The 26,274-nt window shown below is 38.7% G+C and overlaps 1 protein-coding gene across 5 annotated transcripts; it reads left to right on the forward strand.

Annotated features, from left to right (window-relative positions):
* Positions 1 to 24,200, forward strand: LOC122445080 (phospholipid scramblase 2). Of its 5 annotated transcripts, none has more exons than XM_043474075.1 (9): positions 1 to 501; positions 5,754 to 5,793; positions 8,474 to 8,515; positions 11,820 to 12,022; positions 13,361 to 13,403; positions 15,796 to 16,016; positions 17,989 to 18,150; positions 20,670 to 20,831; positions 23,242 to 24,200. In XM_043474075.1, exons 2-9 carry the CDS (start codon positions 5,781 to 5,783, stop codon positions 23,269 to 23,271), a joined length of 876 nt encoding a protein of 291 aa, XP_043330010.1. In that variant the 5' UTR covers positions 1 to 501; positions 5,754 to 5,780; the 3' UTR covers positions 23,272 to 24,200. The 5 variants fall into 5 exon arrangements, with proteins under 5 accessions (XP_043330010.1, XP_043330008.1, XP_043330009.1 ...); XM_043474073.1 differs by having other exon boundaries at positions 5,768 to 5,793; XM_043474074.1 differs by having other exon boundaries at positions 1 to 403; positions 5,768 to 5,793.
* The last annotated feature ends 2,074 nt before the right edge of the window (positions 24,201 to 26,274 follow it).

Consider the following 26,274-nt stretch of genomic DNA (forward strand, 5'->3'; position numbering starts at 1 on the left):
CCCGCTGGAAAGCCGCGGGACTCTCGGGGACAGAGGTCGGCCAAGGCGACGGTAAAGGAGACTCCGCTGAACTCCGCCCCCGGAGCCCCCCGAGGCGGCCACTGCCGGTTAACGACTTTCTACGTTTCCAGCTGATTTCGGCCTCCCAGTTCCTCGCGGCCCTGAGCCTCAGGACCCAAGGTTTTGGAGCCTCTCTGGGGACACGGAAAGGAGCCGACAGCCTCCGTCGCCGCCCCCGGCGGCGGTCGAGCCCCAGGTCTCGTGCAGAGACGAGGAAGCGCCCAGGGCGGAAGAGGGCGGGAACCGCTTTGTTACCCAGGAGTTAAGAAACGAAACCAGAAACCACGGGTTTCGTCGCCGACGTCTCTCGGGAGCCTGGGCCTCTCTCCAGCCAAGGTTGCGGGTAAGGAGCGCCGAGCGTCGGAAGCAGAGCACCAGCCCCGCGCCCGAGTTCCCCGAGCTCCTCTCCCCGCAGGCAGCGCCGGACAGCGGTGCCGACAGGTGGGCGGGCAGCGGGCGCGGGCGCGCAGGCTGGGCGGAGGGGCTCTGGGGCGAGGGGCGCGAGGGCCGGCGGGTTGCGTTTGCGCTGAGATTGGGGGTAACGGGTGGGGGCCGGGGCCCCAGCGGCCTAGGAAAGCGACCGCCGAAGCTGAGCGGGGACTGAACCCGGGGCCGCCCGTCCCAGTCCCATCCCCGCCAGTCTCAGAATCTTTCCAAGGTCAAGGTGTTTCCTGCCTGAAACCGCCTTGTAGGTTCGAATTAGCTTAGTCCATCTCTTAACGACCGGGAGCCGCGCTGAATCATGACCAGAACACGGACTCAAGGGTTATCTGCCAGCATTTGAGGGAAATCAGAGGAACGATTAATAGAGCCTGCTAGCTGTCTTTGAACAGAAAGTATTAATTAGGATTGTGGCTGGAGCCAAAACTGTGCTAGGCACCCTGAAACACAGGAAGAATTGCCAAGACAGGTGGTTTATCACGTAGAAGGTAAAGTAGGAATCCACCTGCCCGACTTAAACGTGTCTGTACTACTTGGTATCTGTGGACTCCTGGGCACTTTCCTCCTACACATTCCTTTCTTGGCTCATATCTGAAATTGGGTGACGATCAAACGTTACAAGAGTAGAGTATGATGTATAACTTTGGCACTGCAGAATATGCTCAGTAACGTTAGATTTATCACTTTTAATATCTGACCAAGCCCCTGCTTCTCCAGGCTCACTGTCTGGTTCCCATGTGGTTTATTTAGACGGCTATTCCAGCAAGTCCTGGCACAGCCACTTCCCTGTTCCAGGAACAGGCAGGAAGTATTTCTCCTAGTTTAACAATCTGAGATGCATGGTTAATGTAGGTGTCACTTGCTTGGTGGGAAGTATCAGGCGATTCAGAGTACCCTTGTTCTTCCTGGAACTTTCTTGACAACAGAACTTTCTCTTAATAGCACCAGGCCAAGTGTGAGGATTGTAGGGCTTTGAATGCTGAATAAGCACAAAGAAATGGAAAATAAATGGAAAGGGAAATGAGTAGGTTTCTGCAGTTGGATAGAAGTATCAGGTAAGCTGGCTGAGTCACAGGTTTGCCAACCTTCACAACTGTTCTTTCTGACTGAAGGGAGTGAAATAATACTGATCACCCTGTTGAATCAACAAGCACCAGTTAAGTATCTCGTCCTGACAGTCCATGTGCTGGCTTTTGAGAGTTTAGAGAGACAGAAAACCTATAAGAACTGCTCCCTGCCCACCTGTCCATCCTCTTGTCTAATGATCTCTCCTCACCCACAGATCTTCATAAGCTTGAATGAACCAAGCTCCCTTACTCCAGCCACAGGACTTCTACCCATTCAGTTCCCCCTGCCTCAATGCCTTGCCCCCCCAACACACACACACACACACACACACACACACACACACACACACACATCTCTCTCTCTAGCCTGGTTGATTTTAAACTGCGCCCCCCCCTAGTCTAGTACCTCATTTTCACTTAGGACTTCTACCCATTCAGTTCCCCCTGCCTCAATGCCTTGCCCCCCCAACACACACACACACACACACACACACACACACACACCTCTCTCTAGCCTGGTTGATTTTACACTGCGCCCACACACACACACACACACACACACACACACACACACACACACACACACACACACACACCTCTCTCTCTAGCCTGGTTGATTTTACACTACACACACACACACACACACACACACACACACACACACACACACACACACACACACACACACACACACACACACACACACACACACACACACACACACACCTCTCTCTCTAGCCTGGTTGATTTTACACTGCGCCCCCCCTAGTCTAGTACCTCATTTTCACTTATTCATAGGAAGTTAAGGATATAGAATTCTGGGACTGTGCTTAGAGCAGTAATGTTTTCCTAAAATAATAACACATATTCCCATCCTGGGACTTGGAGAAGAATGTTAACTGGCTTGGTTTTAGGCAACTAAGAAGTGGATTTGGATAAGTAATCCAAATCTAGTTAATGCCTACTTTATAGGCATAGTAGTTTTAGAATCTTTCAAAAATTAGGGACATTTCCCCTTTGAATTGCAGGTTGTACTTTAGTATTTCTTGACACAAAGATAGAACCTTCAGAACCCCAAGAGATGGGTCAAAGGGTTTCCTGGAATATGAATTGTGGGAACATAACTGTGTATGAGCTGCACTATTTCTCCTTCTTCCTGGTAGAAGAGGTTTATGATTAATATCCCAGAGCACCAATTGAATAGGTCTGATAGAATAAATCTGACAGAGATATGCTTATATGTGTATCGTGTATGATGCTTTAATTTCCTCAGATGCTCTCATTTAGCAGATTAGGAGTGTGTAGTAATCCAATTATAATTTGAAGTTCTGTCTTTGTCCTGAAGCTGATTCCAGTGGTGCAGTATATAATATGATTTCATTAGAGATCTTTTTTTATCACTACAAGATAAATATGATTTTCTTGGAAGCCTTTCTGTGATTTATTTCTTACTAGGAGCATTATTTAAAAGTTAATGGAAGACATTATTTAAAAGTTATATTGAATTAATTAGCTAATTAATTCATCCAGGACACACAGCCCAGTCATTTCCAAACCTGAGTGACGTTATATCTTGTAATGTCATTAACAACTAATCAACTAAGTAATCTAATAAATCTAGTAAACTAATCAATGTTTAATATCATTAAACAGTCTCAAACATTAAGTTTGAAAAAACCAAAAGATCCTTAAAGCAGCAAAGGAGACCAGACAGGGATGAACATGGTGGATGTCTTTAGCCCACAAATATGTTGTTCTACCTGGCACATGTAACGGTTCCACTGTTACTTCACATTTTGTACCAGAGCTTATGACATGCCATTTTTCCTGCTTGAGATATTATGAAATTGTGAAAATTCTAAAACCTATAGGAAATTGAGGACCCGGATTTTGTTCTGTTGTCATTTTACCAACAGATACTCATCCTCACAAAGCTATAGGTTAAGACTCAAAAGTAATGTGACCTGGTAGGAAGGGAAAATGTAAATATGAGCAAATTAGCTCTGAGTCTATTTAAGTTTCCCTTCCTTGGATTTCTGTGTAAGGAGGGAATTATCTCTGGCTTCATGAAAGGTAAACACCCTTATGTTCATAGTTAGTACTCATTTGGCAAGGATTTGGGAACTTATTTCTCTGTTATTTAAGAGCCTCCACCTATTTCTAATGTGATGCACAGCATTCGTTTTTAGCACATTCTTTGTTTCTAACTGACACTGGATTTCCCAGGATCAAACAACAAAATGATAAGAAATACATTGTAAATTAAAACAATTTTTTCCATTTCAAATGATAGACTTGCCCTCCAGAAACAATGATTTTTTTTTTTTTACTAATTCAGTGATTTTCTCATAAAAATAAATTATTTAATTCTAAAAATAATATCTCCAGGTATTATTTGGGATTTTTCCTTGAACTGAGTTTCCTTCTGGCCTTTTAGGAAAGGGAAGAATGACTGAACCAGTACTTCCGTAAAATTACTTAGTTGATTAAAGAGTCATATAACATTTTTAAAAAACTAATCATATTTATAAAGTGATCCTGTGAGAAACAGTGTAAGGTAAAAACTTGAGCTGTTTAGTCTAGTGTGTTGAGATGGCTGGATGGCATCACCAACTTGATGGACATGAGTTTGAGTAAACTCCGGGAGTTGGTGATGGACAGGGAGGCCTGGCGTGCTGCGATTCATGGGGTCGCAAAGAGTCAGACATGACTGAGTGACTGAACTGAACTGAACTGAACCCATTTCTACTCCAGAATTTATTAGGTTTTAAATTTTTACGTATGTTAAGGAACTTAGTACACTTGAAGATAATGAGTATGAATTTTAATATGCACTCTTTGATCACAGAAATGAGTGTTGACAAAATTAAGCATGGCTTATTGTATATAAGAATTTAGTCTTCTTTTTTAGTTCTTCATGTGATAGAACATAAAACACTAATATGGTTTTTGAAAACTTTTGGCATATGTTTGTTACATTTGTTTTTCAGTTTATTGTTCACTGTTCTAGAATAACTGCAGAAAAACATAAGATGTTAATTTTTTTGTTCTTTTGGCCTGAGGAGGTCCATAGTACTTGGTTTCTGACTAGTTAATGCTAACAGTGGTTATTATTGTTCTAAGAGAATCCAGAAAGTCAACACTGCAACAAGAAACATATTTTTTTAATTTATTCCAAGGTCAAGAAAACCCATTACTGAACTTCTTGAATATATATAATTAAGAGGTGACTATAATTGGAATATATTTAAGAGCTTTGCTGTATTATTAAAATTTATGCTTATGGCAGGCAATGACAAATCAGTAATTTGGAAGAGGAGAGGAAGGGTGTGGTTTCTTCTCGGGAACACCAGATTTTAGTTAAGGATATGGAAGGATCAGTTGACTTTTACTCCTCATCTAGGGTAACACGGTAGTTGGAGTTATTAAAGGGGCAGCAGAGACGGGAGAAGGCCTGGAAAGGGCTGAGCTGATTCACATTAGTGCAGGTCCAGATAAAACAGTCAAGTAGCAAGTTTTGGCTTAATGTGTTAATTATAATTAATATGCATACAGGGGCTGGGATTTAAGGTGGAGAGATGGAAAAAGTAGTGACTAGGTAATAGTGGGAAGGACTAGGATGGGATCAAGTCACTAGAAGACAAAAACAGCTTCTCCAACCTCTGAGTGTATGTTTTTAGGCTAAAAATCATTTACTGATATACAAACAGGAGGTCAGGCCTTCTCAAATTTGCTGTTCAAACTGGGCAGAAACTATCCTCAGGGCCTGGGAATTCCGGAGATATCTGCAGTAGTGTGACCTGGTAGCTGAACTTTCTCCTTTTCATGCTGGACCACAGCTGGCGCCTAGACTGGGGCTCGGTCCTGGGCTGCGTGCCCCCTGTAGGTTGTGTAGGTTGGAAGGCTCACGTTTTTAGCTGGAGGGCCTTGGGCTCACGTGTTTCTTTTCTGTCTTCCTTCCTCTTTGAACCGTCTCCTCCCAAGATTTTTAGAAATCCTTCACCATCCTGGACTGACCCACAATTTCTAAAATCCTACTCAGAAACACAGCAGTGGGAAAGAGAGTCAAGACTGAAGGGTTCAAATGACCAGATTCTCAATGGTTAGATGAGTAGAGGAGTATCTTGTGTGTATATAGTTTCTGGGTATCCTTTTACATATATTTGACCTATATATTTATATCAGGTCTTCTTTTTCAGAACTGGTTAAATCATGGACAAACAAAGTAAGTAATCTAAGTGTTTATTTAACTCCTATAATATTAAATCTCTTGTTAATGTGTTATTTGTCAAAATGTTTTATTCAGTTTCTGAAAGAACAGAATTTGGTTTGTGTTGTTTATGTTCCAGAACCCGCAGTCTGGGGCAGTGTTTTGACTATAGAGAAGATGTACACAAATATCCACTACCACTAACTTTCCCTTTAAAAATAAAAAAGCCTTAGATAAACCTATGAAATCTTGGGCTTAAAATAATGAAATTTAGGCTTACTGGAAAACATGTAATATTACACTTCATCTGAATCAGGTTTCCCTTTTCTTTGTACATTTTATATATAAAAAAAGACTATTCAAGTCATATTATTTAATAAACAATGGATTTAATATGCCAGGACATTGTAATAAAATGCTCAGATACATCCCCAATATATATCTCATAAAATGCACATTTGAAAAGGTTTAAATAAATGTTTATTTTCTGGCTTTTTTTTCCTCAAGAAAATTCTAAGTAAGATGAATACTGGCCAAACATGTAATAAAAGACTTTGTCTTTTAAAAAAATCTAAGTTTCTGAAGAGAAAAAAATCAAATGGGAAAAAAAAATCCTGTCTTCAGAAAGATCTCTTTTCTCTATCTTTACTTAGATAACCGAAGAGATATTTGTCTCTACCACAATGCCAGCCTTGCTTCATATATCAGGTCTTCTTTAGGGCCAGAAACCTTGACTTTCTTTCACAATGTTTCATGATTTTTCTTAATATATGCTATATTAATTAACAATACTAAAAGCTTTCAAAATGTAAATTCATATAATATTAAGCTATTTTCTTTGCTGTAAGCTTTAAGATTCTTCAAATCACTTAAAAAATTGATTGGGTCATGGTCATAATTACCTTTTAACTTCAGTTTCATATATACAAATATATGAATTTGTGTGTATATGTGTACATAAGTAGAATGTATATGTGTGTGTGTGCATATATATACACACACACACACTGATATAGAGAAATAACAATAAAATAACTTGTTGACAATATGAAAGTCCTATGATTTTTTTAAGTTATTCTGAGTTGCACTGCACAAATGCAGAAATGCATCCATAAGTCATTTGCTGTTTGATCCACTTGAACACTTGCCCATTCACTTATTGTTTTTCTTTGTATAACTTCCCCCTGGAATTCCTGAAACTGGGATTGTTGCTCTGATACTGAAACCCCAGAGATTATAGCCACCTAATTTCTTGAATCTGTCAGCTCCTTGATTTGTGTGTGTACTTACTGTTGTTCAAACAGCAGTACCTGGTAAGAAGTGACAAAATGCGACATGCCATTTAAGGATGGGTCTCTAAGTCACACTTGCAGTGTGTTTCCTCAAGGTCTGTTGAATCTTGCCCTGTGAGGGGCTGTGGGCAGAGCCTGGGGAGCTGGAGAACTGGAGCTGGCCCACCTACCTGAAGCCAGGGCAAAAAAAGAAAAGACGGCTAGGACAGAATGACTTGTGATATTGCAGCGATGTGTGATGATTTGGGGTATGCTGTGGTCCGTATGGGGAAAAGCCCTAACTCAAGTAGAGGATTCTCTGTTGCCTGAATTTGCACAGTATGCATCGACTCCATTCAGCTGAAGTTATTATGAAGCCAATAATGGGAAAAAAAGGGGGTAGGAGTGGGGCATAACCCAGTCTTCCTGTGAAATTACATGACCTGAGTGGTCTTTCAAGACACATGATAGAGAAACATACAGGAAATGTGTCAGATTGAAAGTCTGGTCAACTTTTTCTTCTACATTCATGCTATGTCCCCATTATTCAAAACTAAACTATTTTGAATTTACAATTAATAAGCCATAGGAAAGAAAGGAGAACGTTGCATAAACGGAGTGTCTGCTAGATCATAAATTCCATAAAGGCAGAGCCAGTGTGGCCCCTGAACCTGACTGCGGGGTGACAGAGGACATGCTAGGAAACACTCCTCTCCTGGCCACGGCGGTCGCTGAGGGACCATTAGACAGATGCAAACAGGAGGAGATGGGAGCTGAGAAACGTGTGCACACACTGAGACTGTTCAAAGCACACTGATTAGCGGATAGCAAGACGTAATATGTTTGTTTATTGTAGTTAACTCAGTTATGATTTTTGTCAGTCAGAATCAGTCAAATGCTGGGAATTCCCTATGGTATAAACTTAATGGGGGTAGTTCCAGAGTAAGCATTAAAAGGATATTTAAATACTGAAGTACACGTATAATTTTGAATATTTAAAACATAATTCTTATAGCAACAATTATAGATAGCTTTAAAGTCACCTATAATCCTTCCATTACCAAACCCACATCCAACTAGTTTCATGTATCTGTTTCTCCACAGTCTATGTGTGGTTTTAAAACAATCTATTTTTTCCTCATAACGAAATCAAAATATGGAAGACAACACTCATCAAACTTTTTTGAGAAATAGAAATTCAGTCCCAGTAACTTAGCTGCTATTTTATTCAAAGAGAATTTGTTTGAACCAAGATTTGACTGCAAATTACCTTTGATAACCGGCACAACTTTTGTTAAGTGAAGAATCCACACTGTTTCAATACAACACGAGAGCATGTAAATGAAATTATCTAAGAACTATGCATTTTTCTGATATGTATATATATTTTTAAGAAGGTATGTTTACCTTTTGTTGAATTACAGATGTGCAAATGAATGCTCCACACCCAGGAACAAATTTAACAGGTGGGTATCCCCTTGAATATCCATCAGCAGCATTCCCAGGTAAACGTTTGCTTAAAGAATAAAAAAAACAAAACAAAATTTACCAGTATGGACATTCCCCAAAGGATGTGCGTGTGTGTGTCTGTATGTGTGTGCCTATCTCTGTGTGTATTTTAGTAGTGTCTTTTATTAAAGGGGCAATAATGAAATTGACAGTGTAGTACTTGATTTTTTTCTTTGATTATATGTTATCATAAGGATCATTAAAATATTTTTTTATATACAGGATAGTAAAAACAGTAGTGAGTTGACAGCATATGAAATATAAGTTTTCACGTAAATTGAAAACCAAAATATACATATTCAGTAACAGATTTTATTGATTCTCAATTTGTTCTGAAAATTATGGTCATTCAATCATATTTAGGAGATTTGTCTCTGGGTATTTTTGAGTTATTTATTGTCTGGGGTTAATTGTGTTCAGTGATTGTCATGAAAAAGAGATAACTGCTTAAGCATGGAAGCTTCACTCATCAGAAACATAGCTACCTGGGATAATTCTCACTTTCATTTTGAAACATACGGAAATGTGAAAGCTTTACTTTTATGTACATACTCAACTGTGCCTTGCCTTTCTAAGAAAATAACTGAGTCATATCACTACATACACCAAGGAATATATTTTTTTTTTGAACCACTGTCTAGAAGACTTCAGAGATTTTCATTTAGACAAACAGTCATCAGCATTTCCAGAACTTTACCAGATGGCAGAGTTCATTTGCAAGTAGGCATCTACTTTTGAGAGACCAGGACTTAGGATCAAAAGGGATCCTGTTTGGCCACAAGGGTTTACACATTTTGTATTCTACTCTGAGCAAACACATCTGCTTGGAACTGAGTGACTGGTTTAGCTGTCTAGCCAGGAGCCTTTCAGTGAAGCCTGATCTCCTCCCGATGTTTGTGTTTAAAAAAAATGTGACATAGAAAGACTGCCGAGGTTCTAAGATGATCGCTCTCAGAGGTGCCTCAGCTTAAGTACTACTTGTTAACTGTCGAAAACACTAGTACCAGGGCACCATCCCAGGAAAACTGAAGCAGGGGCTATGGTTGTGGGACCCTGGGATTAGTAATTTTTTAATTTCCAGGTGATTCTAACGTGCAGCCAGGGCTGAGAACTGCTACTTGAAATTTTTATATGGTTGGTGTTTAGAGAATTATTAGCACTTGGGGGATATTTTAATCCACCCATGACTAAATAACAGTAGATGGTACATAATTAGGTTATAACCAGACTGGAGAGCTTGTGAGAAAAATAGCTCAACTTTATTTCTCAAGTCTAAGGCTCATGTAGCACAGGTCTTTTATGATAATGATGCTAACAACAGTGATGGATTGTGGAATAACTCGTTTAGTTCTCAGGAAATATTAACAGGGTAAATACTATTCATTATCCCCATTATGCAAGTGCAAAAACAGTCAGAGAGAGACTGGATCGCATAGAGAGACAGGATCAGGCTTCAAGTTCTGGCTTTTGTATTTAATCATTGTGTAGTGGTTTTAAGCCAGTTGCTGTACCTCCAAGCCTCAGTTCTTATGTATAAAATGGGCATAATATTTTCTAATTCAGGTGGTCTGAAAATTAAATGAGACTATGTGTAAAACACCCAGCACAATGCTTTACAATTAATAAATGACAAGTATTTGCTATTATATTTGTAATATATTAAATCAGTTGGGCTTCAAGTAAATGAAATATTATTTCAGGTAATTCCATATGTCTGTTTAATCCATTGATTTGGAAAATAACTATTCTCTCAAAGAATCCTGTGAGGATTTAATGATGCTAATAATGTAACCAGTTAATTCACATCTCTCCCTCACTGGCTTCCTGTGGTTTGATCTTTGCACTATAGTCAGTGCTGTTTAAAAATAGATATGTTAATGTTACAGACAGTACCTAATGGGTGAGGCTTCCCTGGTGGCTGACTCAATTGTAAAGAACCCACCTGACAATGCAGATGATATGGGTTCAGTCTCTGGGTTGAGAAGGTCCCCTGGAGAAGGAAATAGCAATCCACTAAGTATTCTTGCCTGGGAAATCCCATGGACAGAGGAGTTTGGTTGGCTAAGTCCATGGGGTTGCAAAAAAGTCCGACAGGATTTAGCAACTGAAAACAACAAACAACTATTAAAATATTGTAGGACACAGTAATTTCTTTGAAGTTACATTACATTCCTATGGAACAGTTACTCTGTAGACTATTCATTTAAGTTATAAAGTTACAAAGCTTCATATTTGTAATCACAAATTCATGTGGAATAGAATAAATACCTATTGAATTTCTTCCTCTACTGTGCTTAATAAATACTTGAGACAATTTTGCTTGCTAGAAGTTTTTACCTTCCTTGATTCTCAAGTTGTATTTTCCAGAGACTTGCTAAATTGTGAAATTTAAATTTGGAACATAAGTATCATAATAAACTTTTTTTTTTCCCCTATGTGGAGAGTTTTAGGAATGGAATACACCATGGGTTCAAACTTCAGGCAAATTGTTAACCCAGGGTGGGTATCTGAACTAGTGGAAGCAATGACACGCCTTTACCTCTTTATGAGGGTTTCTCAACAAAGGCACCATGATATTTTCGGAAGGATAGTTCTTTTTTTTTCAGGCACTGTTCTTGTTCTTTTAGGCTATTTAGCAACACCCTTGGCTTCTACCCACCTGATGCTAATTCTGCCCTCCAACTGTGACAGCCAGAAGGGTCTCCAGATGTCGAGTATGCAAGAAAGGGACAAAACTGCTGTCAAATCTACACGTGTAGGAGACGCCACTTGTTAGAATTCTAGAACCATTTTTTTCACAAGGTGGCCTGGCTACAGAAATGCTGACTCAGAGCCTCTGTTCTGGGCTTTCTACTCAATGCCATCCCCCTTTTTCAAGAAGCCATTTCAGAAGTTTTATGTACCTGACTCTAGATTGTTTGTTGACCTTCTTTTACTTCCTTGGTTTTCAGGCATATTTTCATCTGAGTTTTGAATGATGAGGGTAAGTCTGTGTGGCAACTCTGTACACAGAGCCTAAAACCCTCAAAATAGGAGTGGACATGAAATCACAGATATCTCAATGAAAAATCACTGACAGATAAAAATATCTTAGAATCCTAAGAATCTTAAATATCTTAAGATTTAACATTATCTTAGAATCCTGTTTCTACAGGATTTCTGAGTAGGAATTGTAGTTTGTAGACAACCGGGGTGATCCTAAAAGACTTGGTTTGCATTTTTCTGTGCAGTTACGAATTATTTCCCATGTTCGTATTTCAGGACCTCCGGGATATATTGGCTGTCCTGGCCCCCAGGCTGGCTATCCAGTGCCACCAGCTGGTTATGCAAGTCCTGGCCCAGCTGGCTTCCCTGTCCAACACCAGCCAGTGACTAGTCACCCAGGTGAGCCCACCCAGGTATCATGGATGCCAGCACCACTGCCTCCATTAAACTGCCCACCAGGACTGGAGTATTTAACTCAGGTAATTCAATACCTAAAACACTCATTAAAAACAAAACTGTGCTCCCAGTTTACTTAATGAGAATAACAATTGACTAATTCACAAAAGTGTGAAACAGTAAACAACTTTACTATCAAATTACTCTAATTCTTCTAGGTCAGGTCTACTTTTACAGCAAAATGCAAATGTTTTAGGAAATTGTGTGTTCTATGATCTTGAATATAATCTGCAGTAACAGCCAATATCAAACCTTTAGTAAGCACTATTTTTCCATGCTTTATCCCTAAGTATAATATATGTATTAACTCATTTAATTCTTTTTAAAAAATTATGTGATATGTAAATATTATAATTATCACCATTTTACAGAAGAAGAAACTTAGGTCCAGAGAAGTTACATAATTTGCTCAACATCAAAATGCACAGGAAGTAGGAACAAGTTTTTATTTCCGGGACCTTGGCTCTGAAAACTGTGCCCAACACTGAATAATTTTCCAGGAGTTGGAAAGAAACATCAAACTCAATTTAGTGTTCATTTTCCACAAGTGGTACTAAGAAAGGAGTTAATAACCTGTGTATAATATGACCTATCTTTTATAATAATTAGAAAATTACATTTTTATGTTGCTCTTGTGTTTTGGAAGACCCAATTTTATTAATGCTACCAATAAGGAAAAAACATTCCTGGGTTTTAATGTACAGCATAACGGCTTACCTCAGCAATGTGAGGTTTAGTATTTGCTTGCCATTAGAAATTTGGTAAGTTAGTTTTCAGTAAATGAGCTGTCTCTCTTGCATTCTGCACTAATTTCCCATAATGCACTTGGGCAGCATATACTATAAGAATTTTGGTAGTTCCTAAATTCCCTAAGAAATACCCTAAGTAAAAAAAAAAAAAAGAAATACCCTAAGTATATTTTTTTAAAGAAAAATTAAGCCCTTACAATATATTTGGGGAATCATCACCTACCACAAATGATATCAAGCACACTTTAAAAGAAAAGTGTTTTTATTTGTAGAAAAAAGCTCTTTAAATGGATGAAAAGGTCTTAATATTTCTTAGGCCCTTTCTGGAAGGAACATTTTTTTCTAATTTTATAGGGATTCCAGTGTAAGTCAATTTTGTTTGCCCTGAATTTGTCCACATTAAAAATAAACACATTTCAGTAGTTTTTAAAAATATACTAACTTTAATTTTATACCTAGATGTGAAATAAACAGTTATTAACTATTGATAGTATTGATAAATGTTGATAACTGATTATATACATTCTTTTAAAATATACAAACACTGATGTTATTTTGTTTGGCTTAATAACATGGTTACAGCTCTTTTTTTTTTTTTTTTTCCTATAATAGATAGATCAGCTATTGATTCATCAGCAAATGGAACTTCTGGAAGGTATATATTCATTGTATTTATCATATTTCTAGGAAGAGAGGACATTTATGTAGATAAAAGCATATCATCAAACACAGATATAACACTTTCAGTGATGTTGAAATTAAACCTGGTTTTAAAAACCATTATCTGTGATAATGATAATCCTGATAAGGATCATCAGCAGTTCATTTTTTTGAAATTAATAGTCAAGTGGTAAAATACCATTAAGCTGGACATCTGTCCTCATGATACAGACCATGACTTGGGAGGAAACCAATCAAAACTTACTTTTGTTCAATCTTCTCTCTAGAAATCACTTCAGTGATTCTATCTCTAACCCACCCTAACCTCTATCTTTTCAACTTTTTTTCCCCCAGTTTGTGATGAGCTTGAGATTGTCAAAGAGCCACATGCAGTAGTTCAGTTACTACACTTCCAAAGTAGATGAACTCTGACTTTGGAGGGATGGGGATGTTTTGGAAAACCTCATTATTGTCCATGGTTTTTCTTGGGAGTTCAGATGAGCACTATAAAACCTTTGTTCCACGGGCTATGAATTATCACCTTGGCACAGGGCCTCCACACTGAAGGGTGCTGACCAGTCAGCCACGCCTGACTTCCTAGAGTGTCCTGCTGCTCCTATGAGTGGGGCCTGATTCCTACAGTTGTTTCCTTTGGCCCAGAGCTCCTCAGGGGCAAAGGAAACTTAAGAAAGCCAGTAGATGTTTCAGGACTGCTGCCAGGGAAAGAGAACCTGGGTAAATTCACGCACCGATGTATTTTCCTTACAGACAATTCAGTGAAAACGCTAATAGATTTTAGAATATATCTATTAAATCTTTCTTCACATCTCTGCAAAGTTCTTTACCACTGATAGGAATAATAAAGTGAATTGTACTACTATAGTAATATGGTTAATATTTGGTTAGAATATATAATTGTTGCTTATTTCACTTAAATCACTTGTGATGTTCACTGTTAGAAATTTAATGTTCTCTTTTTTTTTTTGGTCCTGAGATCTCAGTTCCCTGACCAGGGATTGAACCCACACCTCCTGAAGTGGAAGCGTAGTCTTAACCACTGGACCACCCGGGAGTCTCATAATGTTTTCATTTTTTTAGTTTGTTTATACTATATTTTCTCTGGAAAAGAGTATGATAATTTGAATTTTCAGTTTTTTTAATGATTCATTGTAGGGTTTATTTTTGATATTATAAAAACCAAAAAATCAGACACTGTACATTATATAGCACTCCATTTATAGTTTTCAGATTTATAAGTTTTATATATATTTGAAAAAATATATATGCATTAGTCATGAAATATAAATTTCAAATTTAATAATTATAAATTCTTCAGTTTTTTAAAAAAGGATATCTAATTTTCTTATTTTTTGTCTTAAATTGCAAGTTTATATTTTAACATTATAAGTAGTATAGAGAAAAGATTACTCAGTTCATTTTTTAGCACCTGAGACATGACAGGACACTAGTACATGTCCCAGTTCAAAACTTAAGAGACAATAAAGACAAAACAGTAGAATTCTTTTATTTGTTTTCATTTTTTAAGAAACTAGAAAGAAACAGATTGTGTAAGCTCACTTACCTCACTTTACAGATAAACAAGGTGAAGAAGTTAGAGATTAATCTACTTAAGAAACACTTAGGTAATAGATCCCATTTCATGATTACTTTAACTTTTTTACATAAAATATTTGACAGGTGGATACTGAAGTAAAGGGTGGCTCTTTTAAAGGCAGAGTCAGGGTCTGTCTAAGGCATGGCAAAGACACGTAAGGGAGGTCATGGTGATGGAACTTGTGAAGAACATCTTCATCTAGATCCATCCACACCAACATGAGGGGCTGATTTTTGCCTCTGGTTTTGACTGCTCCGTACGGGATGACCGCTGGTGCCCTGTGACTCAGCCAGCGAGGGCTGTGGGCGGGCGTGTGCACGGGCGTGTGCACGGGCGTGAAGTTGCTCGCTTGTGTCCCACTCTTTGCGACCCCAGGGACGGGAGCCCGCCGGTTCCTCTGTCCATGGGATTTTCCCAGCAAGAATACTGCAGTAGGGTGCCATTTCCTACTCCAGGTGATCTTCCTGACCCAGGGATTGAACCCCCATCTCTTGCCTTTCCTGCATTCGTTGGCACTTTACCTCTGTGCCACCTGGGAACCCCTTGTGTCTCATAGAAACTCCACATTTCTCTGTGCTCTAATACCCTCTCCTCCATTCCTGTCTCCTTTTTTCTATATTTAGATCATTCCTAAACACCTTTCCTTTTCTTCCTCCTGTGTTAAATGAAGTGCCATCTAAAAACGGTATGGCTAGACACTATAGCATCTTAGGATAGACTGATTATTGTTTTAATACTGTAGTCATAATGAGTCCCTCTTTTATGTTTTTAGTCCTCACAGGTTTTGAAACTAGAAACAAATATGAAATTAAGAACAGCCTCGGACAGAGGGTCTACTTTGCATCAGAGGATACTGATTGCTGTACTCGAAATTGCTGGGGGCCTTCTAGGCCTTTCACCATGAGGATCCTTGATAACCTGGGCCGAGAAGTCATCACTCTGGAGAGACCACTGCGGTGTTCCTGCTGCTGCTGCCCCTGCTGCCTGCAAGAGGTGGGCGAGCGATCACGGCAACACTCACAAATACTCTGCAAAGCGGTCCTGTAGGGGTTTTCACCTTACCGGTGAACTTATGTAATAAAGTGAGATTTAAAGGTGTGGTTCACCAGCTATAGTTTATGCTCGAGAGTAACTTGTAGGAAGGCGGCAGGTGGAGAAGAGCAAGCCGTCAGCCGCACCTCCCTGAGCAGTGTGCCCTCCGGGCTGGGATCAGAGCTCAGAGACCAGACTTCTTGATCTTCAGGGAGAGCTGAGAATTAGGGCACCTGGGTCACGTCCCTCACCTGAAATGACTACGAGGGCCTGGCCAAAGCCAGAGGAGAGCCCCGGGTCACGTCCCTCACCTGAAATGACCACGAGGGCCTGGCCAAAGCCAGAGGAGAGCCCCGGGTCACGTCCCTCACCTGAAATGACCACGAGGGCCTGGCCAAAGCCAGAGGAGGGTTCCATAGAGAATATCCTCAAATGCCATCCCAGAGGCAAGTGGTCAGAAGAGTGAGGAAGAGGACACACATGTTCATCACATAATTTTAGCCAACCTGCAGGGAGCTAAGCAGGGCTTCCCAGGTAACTCCAGCAGTAAAGAACCCTCCTGCCAGTGCAGGTAGATGTGCGTGGCCTGGCTTCCATCCCTGGGTTGGGAAGATACCCTGAAGGAGGGCATGGCGACCCACTCCAGTATTCTTGCCTGGAGAATCCCATGGGGAGAGGAACCCAGTGGGCTACAGCCCATAGAGTCACGAAGAGTCTGACACAACTAAAGAACCTGCCCACCAGTGCAAGAGACCCAAGAGATGCAGGTTCAGCCCCTGGGCTGGGAAGACGCCCTGGAGTAGGCAATGGCCACCCGCTCCAGTGTTCTTGCCTGAGCTACCCCATGGACAGAGGAACCTGGTGGGCTGCAGCCTAGGGACACGCAGTCAGACGTGCCTGAGCGCGAATGCACACGCGGGGAGCGGCCCTAGTAGAGGCTCCCTCTGGGAAATCTCAGTTCCTGTGTCTTTCAGTTCTCCATTTGAAAAAGTAGTATATTTGAGTTCCTGTAATTCCTACTACAGGACAGGGCGAGTTGTGAGCACCTTCAGGCCCGTAAAGGCCAGGTGTCTCTTCCGTAGCACTTGACAGCCCTCTGACAGAGAGCATGGGTCTCGGGGGGACCCCGGGCGCAGAGTGTTAGAGGAAGCTGACCTTCGCCTGTACCTCCACTGGCCTGAGACCAGTGCTGCCGGGCTGCTCAGTCGTCCACACAGGTCGCTGTGAGAGCCGGGCAGACAGAACTACAAGCACATGGGTATTTGATGTCTAACACTGCACTGATTTTTGAAAGGATAACTGAAGTTGTTCACGCTGAATTATTTTGTTTTCCAAGTCAATTAGTTTAGATATAATAATATTCAAGAATAGCTGAGGTAAAACAGAGTTTGATAGAATATGCTTTACAATTTATAGAGCAGGTTAGCATATGATTGGCCGTAATAAACAGATCTAGGAAGTCCTCAGTTACACATGAACATGCCGAGATGCTCTCAAGGTTGCGGAGTTGAGGTTCAGCTTCAAGATTCCAGGCCCCATCTTGTTTCTGTCTTAGCACTACTGACCTTATTTGAAGATTGCTCCAGTGATCAGGACTCTGTCCATACATCTAAACCCCTATTTTTAAAGGAGTTTAAAAAATAGCTCTTAATAATTTAGACATTTTTCATAAGTATGGAAATTTAAAAATACACGAGACGGATAGAGCAGCACTCCAGAGTGGGTGTGGGGCATGTGGCTCCCCGAGCTGGCGTCTTCTCTCTTCCACTCCGCCGCTGGGGGGTCTGATGCAAGTTAATTTACCTCTCTGTTCCCCCCTTACTGACTCTGTAAATAGGGGTAATAGTAGCGACCTGGTAAGGACATAGAGTGAGTTAACTGGTGCTTAGAGCAGTGTCTGACAAACAATTTATATATTCTTTTGCTTTTGTAGATAGAAATCCAGGCTCCTCCTGGTGTCCCAGTAGGTTACGTTACTCAGACCTGGCACCCTTGCCTGCCAAAGTTTACAGTTCAAAATGAGAGGCGAGAGGATGTGCTAAGAATTTCTGGTCCATGTGTTGCCTGCAGCTGTTGTGCAGATGTTCATTTTGAGGTAAGACATGTGATAATGTTTATAGGTTTTGCTTTCCTAGTTAATAAACTTTAAACATGGTGGTTTCTGTGTAGAGGCACTGTATATTATCCCTTTTGAGTGGAACATTAACCTAGTCATTAACGTCTGGTTTCCAAAGCATATGGTCTTTCCTTAGTCTGAAACACAGGCTATCAGTGCTCTAAGCCCTCTTCAGAATCTCTGGCATCTTTGAGTTCCTACAAAAAGCCCAACTACGCAAAGAGAATTTTAACAACAATAATATATGAGGTACTACCCTACCATGCTTCTCTATGATCTGTCCTTTATCCTTGTATTAAAGTAATTAGAAATCACAATTTATCTGTGTATTTACTACCTCAAGAAACTTCATTTCAGCAATTTTTCGACAAATGGGGCCCAGACTTACAGCCCAAATTAATTGGATGCAAATGCTTAAAAGTCGAACAACTATAAAACTTAATCTTAATACCACAACTATCTTGTATAAGCATAAAATCTGTTAAACTGGACAATTTCTACAGAAGGGACAAATTCTAAAACTGAGTAGGGCTGGCCCCCTTATAATGAACCTGTAGATTTCCTTTTAGAATAGTTTATCAGTTATTTGTATTAAATTTATAAGTTAATCAATGTAATAGTAATATAATATGTTTATTATTTCTAGAAATTGAAATCATTTTATTATATAGGTTTTTGTTTTTAAATTTTTTTTTTAGAATTTAGTTAAAAATCATCTAGTCCTATTGACTTTCCAGTTGTACATCCGTATATGCTTTTCTGTTCCTTTCCATTAAAAATTTATATATTCTACTTCTTACATAAATTTTTGGTGAATTTTTAAATTCCTTTCTATAGGAATCAAAAAGAAAAAAAGGAAATCTTAATATCTTGTAAGTTTAGTAGTAGGATTGTGGTGGCTGATAAATTATCTTCTGTATATTTCATTTAAAATTTTTCAAAAATTAAACTAAAAATAAAATGTAAGGTATAGATGTTTAGAGGACAGCTGTTAGCAGATGAAGCATGCGAGTGTGCACTAGGGAATTTTTGTAGCGCAACGAACAGCCCCTAAAACCCAGTGGCTTAAGAAAACAGGAATTTATCCTCATGCTTATGGATCTCAAGGTCAGCTGCGTCTGGAGGACATACCTAGGCTTAGACAGATGGGCCTGACTTAGGCCGTAAGTTGGTCTCAGGTCTGCCCCAGGTGTGTCCGCTCTGGAGTTGCATGAACAGCAGCTGCCTGGATCATGCTTTTTTAGTGGCCGATCACTGGAGAGCAGGACCAAGGCCACGGTCTCTGCTGTCTAAGATCTCTGCTGGTGTCACATCCATTAAGCCTCCATTGGTTAAACAAGGAACGTGGCCGCGTCTTAATTTCAGTGAGCAGGGAAGTATACCAATTTCAGAGGGAGGACACTGAAATGACTGTTTGATGAACAGTAACCCAGCAGTTTGAATCACAGCATTCATAGTAGGAGTTTATTTCATGTTTTTAAAGAGCTTAACTATCTACATCCAAATAAAATGAGTCAATGTTTTTAATCTCTCATATTTAGTGGCTGGTTTCAGCCTAAGAGAGGGCTTCAAATCCAAATAAAATGAGTCAATGGTTTTCATCTCCCATATTTAGTGGCTGGTTTCAGCCTAAGAGAGGGCTTCAATGTTGCCAGCATGCGTGGTGCCTCGTGCACATCTGAAAAGCACGCTTCCCTGCCTGCTCGGATACAGCCCTGCCTATAAATACCCTGGCAAGTGTGGGCTACGTCCAGCCCCCAGATGCCCACGTTGTGAGGGGCATTCCATGGGCTATAAGCTGTTCCGTTCTTTACCATGGGCCTGGGCTTTAATTCAGATAGAAACATACAATTAGAAAAACTTTGTTTTGGAGTTCTTTTGTTTCATACATCCTTCCTCTTTTATTGTTCAGTCCCACTCTGTTGGCCAGTCTTACCCCGAGCTTTGACCTGGGGCATCCCATCAAATTACTTATTGGTTACTTTACTTCACTGAAAACTGCCAGTCCTCTGTTCCAGCCTCTCGGCCTTTTATGTTTTCCTGAGTCCTTCCGTCACCTTTAAACACTCGACCTGTGTCAACTTTCTGTGCTAATCTTAAAGCTGAAGTCAGATTAGAGTTTCATTTATTACCTGCTCCCCCCACCAGATGGCTTTAGAAATTTCATTCAAAGAATAATTTCATAGTTGTATCTTTTCCTGCTTGAATTTTATTTTGGATAGATTCAACTAATATATTACTGTATATCGTAATGGAGAATAGAAAATGTTAACTATTTCAGCTAAACTACTTTCATATTAGTTCTCTGTAGCAAATAAAGTTTTTAAAATGACTCTGTAAATAAACATAGGAATCTACCTTCATCTACTGAGTGATACAATGTTCACAGTTATGAATGGCATATAATTTTAATATTGGTTTCATTTTACTTCTACTTGGAAAGTAGCTTTGTTAGTTTGCTAGAAGTTTTTGTCCTTTTTTTTTTCTTTCCAATTTAGGTTAAATCTCTTGATGATAAGTATGTGGTTGGCAAGATTTCCAAGCACTGGACTGGCCTTGTTCGAGAGTTATTTACAGACGCCGATAACTTTGGCATCCAGTTCCCGTTAGACCTTGATGTGAAAATGAAGGCAGTGATGCTTGGCGCGTGTTTCCTCATTGTAAGTTTACTCCTGCTGATCTAGGGCACAGATGGCTTCTCTAGTTTTATTCTGAAATAATTTTTTAAGTTTTATATATTTAAATGACCTTAAATTTGTAGGTTTTATCGAAAGTGGTCCTGTTTAATCTTAGCTCTGAAATTCCATTTTCTTCTGCTACTCTTGGTTCACAGGTGACTAGCTTCTCTCTGGAGAGTCTGTAGTTTCACACGGTAACAGAAGGATCTCACATGTTAAGGAGAAGTTCTGGTTTTAGTGGTTAAAAAAAACAGCCACCACCACCACCAGTAACAAAAAACCCCACATTGGTACTTTGGAGAAGAGTTTGGATCTTCTAGTGTGTTTAAATGAAATATGTCTCAGTGAAACAAGGAAATTCCTTCCTTATTCACTATTAAACCGTCTAATACAGAAATACAAACTGCAGTAAGAATATACATTTGATCAAGTCTTGGATGGAGCTATCAGTTGAGAGGAAATATATGGAATGCAGCATCGATTCTGAACTTGTCTTCACATTAAATTAGGAAGTTTTTAGTAGTAAGCCATACCCCACTTTAACTAAGTCAGAAGCACACCATTAAACATTTGTGTAGCCCCCCAGATGACTCCGTATGTGGCCAGTGTCAAGGTCTCTGGGGAACAGAGCAGTGGTTTTCCACCTTAGCTGCACAGTAGGAACACCTGGGTAGCTTTTTCACGCCCTCCGTCAGGACTGGACCCAGATCCAGTAAACTAAATCTGGAGATGGAACCAAGCCATCAAGTGTTCAAGCTGTCATATGATTGCAATGCAAGTGAGGTTTGGAGCCACTAAATTAATATCTTAAACACTGACATGCAGAAGCAATCAGAAAAAAAAAACAAAACAAAACACTAGAAAGTGAGAGAACATACAGAAAAGGATTCAGTTACTTCAACAAACGAATATCAGAAGATGAAAAGGAAAAGAGAAACATCAGCTCAATATAGTTTGTAGACTGTGTTTGGATACTGATTTAAACAAACCAATATAAAAAGACATTTACAAGACCTTCATGCACATGTGAACACTGGCTATTTGATAATTAGTAAGGTTTTTAAAACGATGTTGTTATTATGGTTATGCAAAAACAAAACAGTCCGTATTTTTTAAGGGTATATACTGAAGTATTTCAGTACAAAATGGTTATTTATCACAGATTTGCTTTTAAATAAGGGCAGTGAAGCCAGGGGGACATAAGGGATGGATTAATCAGTGAACTAAGCTGGATGAGTAGTCACTGGGACTTTATTATGCTATTCTATCTAAATTGGGATAGACAAGATTTTCTATATAAAATTTTAAAGATAACCACAATTCTGTTTAAAAATTGTGCTTTCAACAAATGTTTATTTCACATGAGAAGAAAACTGTAATCTTAATCTTGGGGAACTGTTTAACCAAAGGTTTACACACCATAACCAAAGATATGATGTATATAGGGCAGAGAGAGTGATGTCTGGTTAGATGAGATACCGGATTGGAGGGTGGTGGTGGGGTTATGAAGTGAAAGTCCCTCAGTCATGTCCAGCTCTTTGTGACCCCATGGACTATACAGTCCATGGAATTCTCCAGTCCAGAATACTGGAGTGGGGTTATTAGGAACTGAATATAGGGTAGATTGGGCAACTTCTTATAGACCTTGGGAAGATACTAAAAATTGTTTAGTTAACTGGTTAGTTTTAAGCTATGTATAAATAAAAATAATTATAAATCCAAATTTTAGAATGATAAATCCTGATGACCAACTGTATTAGTGCAACTGCAAGTGAATGGTTATAAAGATTCAGTTATTTCTTTATAAAGGGATAAAGGAAAATGACAGATGTGAGAGAGCTAAAATCCATACAATCTAGAAGTCATAGGGATGAAGATTTGGTTAGAAACTGATGGAGTAAGACGAACTGAGGAACAGAGAGAGACAGGCTTGGAAGAGAAGTCATGAAACTGGGCCCCAGAATTCTAAGATATTATTCTAAGTCTAAGATGGCTGTCATTCTCCTGAAACAATCTAAAAATTGTACATGGAACTCCATGTGCAGTCACAACACAAGTTATATTACTAAAGAAGGAGTTCAAAAAGTTGAGGCAGAAAGATTGAAAGAAGAACATTCTAAGAAGCATGAAGAATAGTGAAACTTGCAGAAATTACCTGAGAATTACTTAAGTTCATGCAGGTATCCATAAATGAACAGAATTGTAGGATTTAATTGCCTTCAAACTGGAAAGTTGAAGCTATCACTTTTTCCTAGATCTACTTATTACAGTTGATTTTTCTTGTTTAGCAAGTATGTTATTTTATTTCTTCAGATCCCTTAGCATTTATGCATCTGAGAGCTGATCTCTGCTTGGTGCTGAAAACTCATTTCTGTATTTTGTTTTTCTCTAGGACTTCATGTTCTTTGAAATGATTAAGTGAACAGAGAGCAGGAGTGTGATAGTACATTCATGAAAGTCTCAGAAAATCTGAAGTCCATATCTTGATTGGGACTATGTAAAAGAAAATTGTGTGGATTTTTTTCTTTATGTAAATGACTTATTACAGCATGTGTAAATTATTCTAGGATACCTAAAGCTTCAGGCATATGATTTTACTTTTCAAATTAAATAGTTTATTTTATATATCACTTACTTATAAGTGTTTTTATACATTTTCTTCTTCATTGTGCATTTTGGAGGAAGGCTGTAGAAATTTTTACATTTAAACATAACTTCCTGTGATGAATTGCTTTGAACTAGAGTCCCTGCTTTGTTTTCAATCTGTACAGAAAAATTAATTAAAGCCTTTTTAAAGTAATACAAATATAAACATACATTGTTTTATTAAATCTAGTTATTTCCTATGTAACAACTGTTATTTTGCAAAAATGGTATATTCAAAAAAGTTCAAAATGAACATAATTTTCAGTGTTTATTTTTACAGTTATGCTCAAATAATACTCAATATTCATATTGTCAAATGTATTTTTTTGTTCAGAAAATCACACTACATTTAACTTCTATAATCTGCAACTATTAACATTTTTATATTGACAAGACTATAAATTACCAAATTTTGATGATTTTTCATGAATAAAAGAATGATTGTGTACCAAAGAAGGACATACTTAAAGATTCACTCTAAAACTGGGATACTATAATATTTTGAAGTAATTATATATATATGGAATAATTAGCTTCTGTTCTATATTCTGTCATTCATGGAATATAGTAGTTTTCAGATCACTCAAATGTTAATTAAATAGAACATATATATTCTGTCCTTTTATATAAACATATATAAATGTTTATAATGGTCTATTAGATTATTTTTGCCAACAATTAAATAATTAAAACATTGCTGATATATTTCTTTGAATGTTTGATTTTTTTTTTTAAACAAACTGTGAACAGTCAATTCACATGATATTCTGAACTTTACACATTTACCTCACTTTCCCTTTCAAATCTTTAAAGCGCTAAACCATAAGATAATCTTTGGTAAAATATGTATATACCTGTGCTGGAAACTGAGTTTTCTTCCTGTTAGAAAGTTAGTACAATTTTTATACACTGTTTTGTAGGAAAAACTGAATCAAGTGAGAGGAGATGTCCAACCCACCATTTACCTCATGGAAAGGAAAAATGTGTTTAGGAAATAAAGAGCTTAGGGGAGCGGTTCTCTTATCCACAGCAGAACTCCAGCACGACTAGCCCCTAAAGATGGCAGAGGAGCTGGGGGAGCAGTCATGCGAGACCACCTTTCATGAGCCTAAATAATTCACCAGTTGTCACACCCAGTGATGAGGCATAACAGGCACTAACACTCAGTTTATAGTTTGTACAGACAGCGTGCCAGATACAGGGGGGCATGTGCACAGCTGGGCTCTAGTGGCATTAGTTATGCCAGTTAGAGAAGGGGGGCTTTCCAAGCTAGCTGTGGTGCCACAGTCAACCCAGAATGAGGCTGCAAGGACTAACATTACCCCTGTGAGAGCTACATCTTGTTTTCACTTTCCCCTTCCTCCTCCCAATCTCCCCTACTCCTCCTCCTCCTTCAGACAGAACTCAAGATCTCTGGGTAAGCAAAGTAAAACTGCAACTTATCTGAACAGTTCCTTCCTTCTTCAACTACACAAAGAAGATCTGAGCAGAAACTAAATACTAGAAGAATACGCTTTCATTAAATATTTACAAAGAGAAGACTCATCATACATGGAAAGCTGCAAATTTATGAAAAACACTAGGACTTGCAACAAATGTCTTCATTGGTAATCTCAATGAGATTTGAAGGAATGTTGCATATTTATTTCTGGAACAGACAGAAGAGAAAAAGGAACACTCTGATGAGGAAAAGTTTTCATAAAATTGAAAAGTATGATAACCACCCTTTAAAGTATGATGGAGACACTGGAACAATAGATTGCATTCGTTAGAAAGATAACATGATACAATAAAAGATATTTTAAAGAATAATCCCAGAAGTCAGATAAGCACAAAGTACAGAGAGAAAAGGTAATTCCTGAGGAACACATAAATCCACATCAAGTCACACGCAACATAAATTCCAGAAGCAGAAATTAAATGGAGCGAAGAGAATACTTTATTTCCAATCAAAACAGACTGCTGTCTCTAGGTAAATGGATTTATCATATACAAGAAAAATTAATGAAAATGACCTATTTGTAACTGTTGAAGAATAATTTCATCATACACAAAATTTCAGGTCATTGGTTTTTTCTCTCACTAAATATTTCATTCCACTCTTCTTGCTTGCATGGTTTCCGAACAGAAGTCAGATATTATTCTGATCGTTGTTTTTCTACAGGTATGGTGTTTTTTCCTGTTTCACAATCTTTTTTAATCTTTGATTTTATGTAGTTTAAAAATAATATGCTAGGGTGGGGGTTTTTTTTTTCCTCCTCATATTTTTTCCTGCCTCATGTTTGCTAAGCTCTCTGAACCTGTGGGTAGGTGTCTGACAATATGAGAAAATTCTCAGTTATTATTGTTTTAAATATTTCTTCTGTTTTTTCATCTCTTTGTCTTTCTTCTGGTATTCATATTACATGTATGTTACACTTTTGTATTTTTCCCACAGTCCCTGAATTCTGATTTTTTTTTTTTTTTCAGTCTTTGATCTACCTGCTTTCCGGTTTTGGCGCTTCCTATTGACATCGTCAGATTCTTTCTTCAGCTGTGTCTAGCCTACTAATAAGCTCATCAAAGACATTCTTCATTTCTGTCGCAATATTTTTGATCTACAGAGTTTCCTGCTGGTTCCTTCTTAAGTTTCCATCACTTTGTTACCTTACTGTCTACTTTATCTATTAGAGACCTTAGCATTTTAATCGTGGTGGTTTTAAATTCCTAGTCTGGTAATTCCAACACCCCTTCCATATCTATTTCTGATGCCTGTCTCTTCAAATGTGTTTTTTGACTT

This window comes from Cervus canadensis, chromosome 7 (assembly GCF_019320065.1).
Source record: "Cervus canadensis isolate Bull #8, Minnesota chromosome 7, ASM1932006v1, whole genome shotgun sequence".
Classification (NCBI taxonomy): domain Eukaryota; kingdom Metazoa; phylum Chordata; class Mammalia; order Artiodactyla; family Cervidae; genus Cervus; species Cervus canadensis.

Coding starts and splice junctions, on each gene's coding strand:
- LOC122445080 (XM_043474075.1), top strand. Junction 12,023..13,360: donor GACTGGAGTATTTAACTCAG/GTAATTCAATAC, acceptor TTCCTATAATAG/ATAGATCAGCTATTGATTCA. Junction 20,832..23,241: donor TTGGCGCGTGTTTCCTCATT/GTAAGTTTACTC, acceptor GTTTTTCTCTAG/GACTTCATGTTCTTTGAAAT.